The 4,693-nt window shown below is 31.5% G+C and overlaps 1 protein-coding gene across 1 annotated transcript; it reads right to left on the bottom strand.

Moving 5' to 3' along the window:
- Positions 1-1,158: 1,158 nt before the first annotated feature.
- Positions 1,159-1,758, bottom strand: LOC149229524 (uncharacterized). The gene has a single exon (XM_089375866.1). The coding sequence runs from the start codon at positions 1,756-1,758 to the stop codon at positions 1,159-1,161; it is 600 nt and encodes a 199-aa protein (XP_089231992.1).
- Positions 1,759-4,693: the final 2,935 nt, after the last annotated feature.

Below are 4,693 nucleotides of genomic sequence, written 5' to 3'. Positions count from 1 at the left end.
CCACTTTAAACGGTGTCAATAATTCTGAAGAATTCCAAAGGAATTTAACTTAAAAACAATGTAACTTATTTCAAATATACCTTTTTGATAAATAGGAGCATGGATCTCCACTCATGTAAGCTTAAAAGAAAACACATACACACCTTTAATCTTCTAAGCACGCACAAAAGCAGAAGCAGAGGAAAGCCGTAACATTTTTCAATGTATGTGAAAGAACTATCATTTTTCTTCGTGGAATTACCACACCTACCTCTGAAGCTTTTCATGCTTTTATATTTATCATAGAAACGTCTTTCATTACTTTCTTAAACTTACGTCATAGATTACGTTCCTCGCTATCTTTCAGAGCGCTAAAACACGGCCAATTCCATGAAATTTTCATTGTTGATGACAACTCGTCGACTCCACATGGCCAGCTAACATCACAACTCTCATAAACCTAAATTTAACTGCTTTTCAATTATATACCTTTCCCGCGAGATTGGCCACCGAAAATGTAGGACAAAAATACATTATCAGTGTTATTACGTAATACCTTTCCCGCGAGATTGGCCACCGAAAATGTAGGACAAAAATACATTATCAGTGTTATTACGTTATGATGGGTATAAAATTGAAAAAAAAAAATTAATTATAAATTTTTATAACAAATTAAGCCTTAATTCCATTTGAGAGTTTTATTTCTTTTGATTTTGATTTCTATACGTATATCAAGTTTTGAATTAAAATGGGTATGCATTTATGTTGTTCCCGATTATATATAAACATTAAATTTCGCAATGAATTATTTTTAATTTTTAATAAGAATTTGCTTTTCGCCACCATTTTCTTGTATTTATGGAAATACAAATTTCAAATTTTATATAATATCTTTCTGTATCCCAATATTTTTACAAATTCTAAAACAAAAACAAATATCTAAACGTTTTATAGAAAATATCTGATACAAAAATCCAAACGTTTTATAAAGTGACTACTTTCAGAATTAATAAAACTGAACAAGTATAAACGCTTCACACGAGGAACCTTATATTTTTTCCAATCGACTAATGTGCTATACCACATCAACAGTATCAATAACAAATATTCTTATTAGGAACAAATATTGTCATGGCCTGCAACTGCAACCTCATGACGCATGGAATCTAATCTATTGGCTTAATTGACCTCTGGAATGCTATCTAACGATGGTCTCCATAAGCCGTCGCATCTTTCGGCAGCATAATCTTCTTTAATATCCTGGGCTTTAGGCTGAAGATCAAGCCACAACTGTTCCATTGATTTCTCCTTCATAGAGAGATCTGAAAGCAAGGTCTCCAACTCTTGCTTCGATATTACTATCTTAACCCTAATGATACCCCTGCCATTTTGCACAGGCTTAGCTGATGAAGGGGCAGTATTCTCATGCCTTTCTCCGCCAATTGTGCCCTCGCAGCTGCCATTATCGATGGCTTTTGGTTCAGATAAAACGGCGTCCTCTTGATGATTATTGTTGTTTGAAACTTGAGAAGGCGAATTAGGAAATAGTGGTAGGCAATAAAGCTGCCCGGGAAGCAACTTGAAATCTGGGGAAAGGCAGCGGCACAGGCCCCCTGAATGCACGACTGAATGCCCTGGGTACAGGGCCGTGAGATCACCGACGAGAATCGGAGCCGTGAATTCCGTTATCTTTCCGTCTATTTTCATCACCATTATCAACTCATCGCCTTTTAATTTTGCAGAGCCGCTATTGGATCCAGATCGCATACAGTTGCCCATTGTTGAATGCTAATGTTGATTGAACTTGTCATCCAACGAATGCTATTGGGGAGAACGAATTGTTTGGCAAGGCCGCGAATGAAATCTGTAATATATGGGCTTTTCTCTTAGAAACAAGAGAGAGAGATCTTCCCGGAGTTCGCGTTATTTCGAAGGCGGAAATGAAGGAAAACATTAAGGTTGAGACTGAGGGTGTGGGGTTTTCTGGATAGACGCCGAAACAGCCGGCATTTCACGTGCATGTGTTTCGCTTACGTTTCCTCATTGTGACGCGATGTCAACTTGGAAGTATTCAGCGGTTGAGGTGGAGAATAATTTTAATGGCAAGTCCGAAGATTATTCATCATGCGCACTTTGCGTTTGCATCGCTGTTAGATTCAACGAATTATATAAATTTTATTTCATGTGTATCATTTAATAATTATTTATTAAAATAGGTTATTTATGTACTAAATAAATTTTATGTTTGATAAACTTTTGAAATGATAGATTTAGATTTGAAATTAAACTTGGATATGTTTAAAAAGAATTAAAATCAAATATTTTTACATTAAATTTTCTAATATAATATAATTTTATTATCGAAAACAATTTTCCATTATTATAAATGAGCATTTACTTATTTTTCACATCCTTAATTAATTCTTATTTTTTTTTTAATGCCACACAAAATAAGTAGCAATTCTACACTCTTGCACAAGGAAAATTAAACTAGAGTCTTGTATTAATTTGTTAGATAGGCATAGCCAGCCATGTACGGATCAATGAATACTTAAAATACTAAAGGAAATTTTATACATTTTGGCCGAAAAGTATTAATCAATTAAGTTTTATTATTTTTTTGAAATGAGTTATTGTAACTTTTATTTTATTTTTTTTTAGGGAATTTAGACTTTTGTGATCCATAACATTGTTAAGATAGTCTTCGGCAAAATCACATAACCAATCTTTTGTCGACGCGTTTCGAACCAACCAGTGTGGTTCATCGTCAGGACAAGTTAAAGAACCAATCCGGCTTAGCTAGATTAAATAGAGTGTGCAGAGACTGCTCTTTTATTTTTTTTTTCCTTGAAAGTTTTTTTTTTTGTCATCTATTTATTTATGATAGGTAATATTTTAAAATATTCTTTTTTCTAACTTATTTATTTAATTATATAGTTATTAAAAAAATCAAATAACATTATTTTGATTAATAAATTATTTTGATATTATTTAAAATAATTTGATTAACCTTGATTGTGAAAGACAATTGGGATCTAAGAGTTAACCAATCAAGCATGCAATTGAAATCGTCTAATATTAAGAATTTTTTTTTTAACATTATAAAATTAATTTTAATTATATTATTTAGATGAAACTAGTAATATAATAAATATTAAAATTTAAAAATTTAAATTTATAAAATAAATTTGTAATAATATTTTTTTATAAAATTTATTTTAATTATATTATTTAGATGAAACTAATAATATAATAAATATCAAAATTAAAAAATTAAAATTCAACGAATAAATTTTTGATAATATTTTTTATATAACTATTTATATATTTATTTATTTATATATAATTAACTTAATTATAAATTTAAATTATCTTACGATTCAACTTCAATGTCAATAATTGAATTTGTAACCTTTTCAATAATCCAAATCTCAATTAGAATCGAGATTACGCATTTATTTTGTGGTTATTCAAAGACGCCCGCATTGTTATCCTTATCGTGGCATGATGAGGGGACTATGATCCGTCACAAAAGTAAAGATGGGCACCATTTACGGATGCATGATGTATCCCTTGTGAGTATAATATAGAGCAGAGTCAAAGAAACATCGTTCTCACCACAATCCATGGTGATGATGTGTCGTTTCTCTTATCAACACAAACATAGGCTCTACCCAAGCCGTTGATTGCTCTTTTGATGTCTTTTTGAATGGACTCAAGGTGTTGTTTGCTCTATTATTTTTTTGAATGAAGGAGATGCCATAAGAGAAAAGGATAGGCATAAGAAAGAGAGAGTGATTTTGAAAAACACTATCATGTGCGCTTCTCCTTTAAACGCGCTTTTCAAAAACATTATCGTTGCATAAATTGGATGGTCAAAATGCATGCATTTCAGCTTGGGTACTTTTTTTACGTGTCATGAAGAGGCTTGCTTCAAGACATTTCCGAATGGATGGAGCCAATTTCATATTCATTTTTGCGGATAAGTGGCAAAGAAAATGTGTCATATTGTCTTCAAATAAACAATTTTAGAAACTAATGTTTACTCATGTGCAAAGGTTCATCTATTTAAATGTGGTACATAGAGTGACAGGCTACTTTCACTTATGCGAAACATAAAAAATTTGATTTTATCTCATTTGTAAAGTTTATTTTTATGTATATATCCATATACTTGTGTATCATCGTTGTGACCAGATATATTAGATATGATACGAAAGTTGTGGACAGATTGAAAAAACGTTACCATGGGCCGTTCTCCTTGTAGTGTGTTTTTGAAAAACATTATCATTGCATAAATTGCGCGGTCAAAATTCATGCACTGCGATTTGAATACATTTTCTTACGTGTCATTGAGAGGCTTGTTTGAAGATACTTTCGATGGGATCAAGCCACATTCATATTCATGTCTGTGGATAAGTGGCAAAGAAAATGTTTCACATTGTGTTTAAATAAGCAATGGTAGAAAGTGATGCCAAGTTATGGGAAAAGGTTTATGTATTTAAATGTGGTACCTACGGGGATAGACTACATTTAGGTATGTGCAACATAATAATTTTGGTTTTTTTAATTATGTATATATGTATACACTCATACATCATGGTTGTGATCATCTTAATATCGGATGAAAGTTGTGGGCAAATTAATATGAAATGAAAAATCATCGACCATGTATTATTGTTTTTATTAGGAAAATCACTGAGATATAATAATA

The sequence above is a fragment of the Pinus tabuliformis genome, chromosome J (genome assembly GCF_031772625.1).
Source record: "Pinus tabuliformis cultivar Carrire ecotype Pingquan chromosome J, CPIR1, whole genome shotgun sequence".
Classification (NCBI taxonomy): Eukaryota; Viridiplantae; Streptophyta; class Pinopsida; order Pinales; family Pinaceae; genus Pinus; species Pinus tabuliformis.
This window is presented reverse-complemented; position numbering and strand designations above follow the sequence as displayed.

What these genes read in the sequence shown, in the direction of transcription:
- LOC149229524 (XM_089375866.1), bottom strand. Translation starts at nt 1,758, where the DNA reads ATGGGCAACTGTATGCGATCTGGATCCAATAGCGGCTCTGCAAAATTA.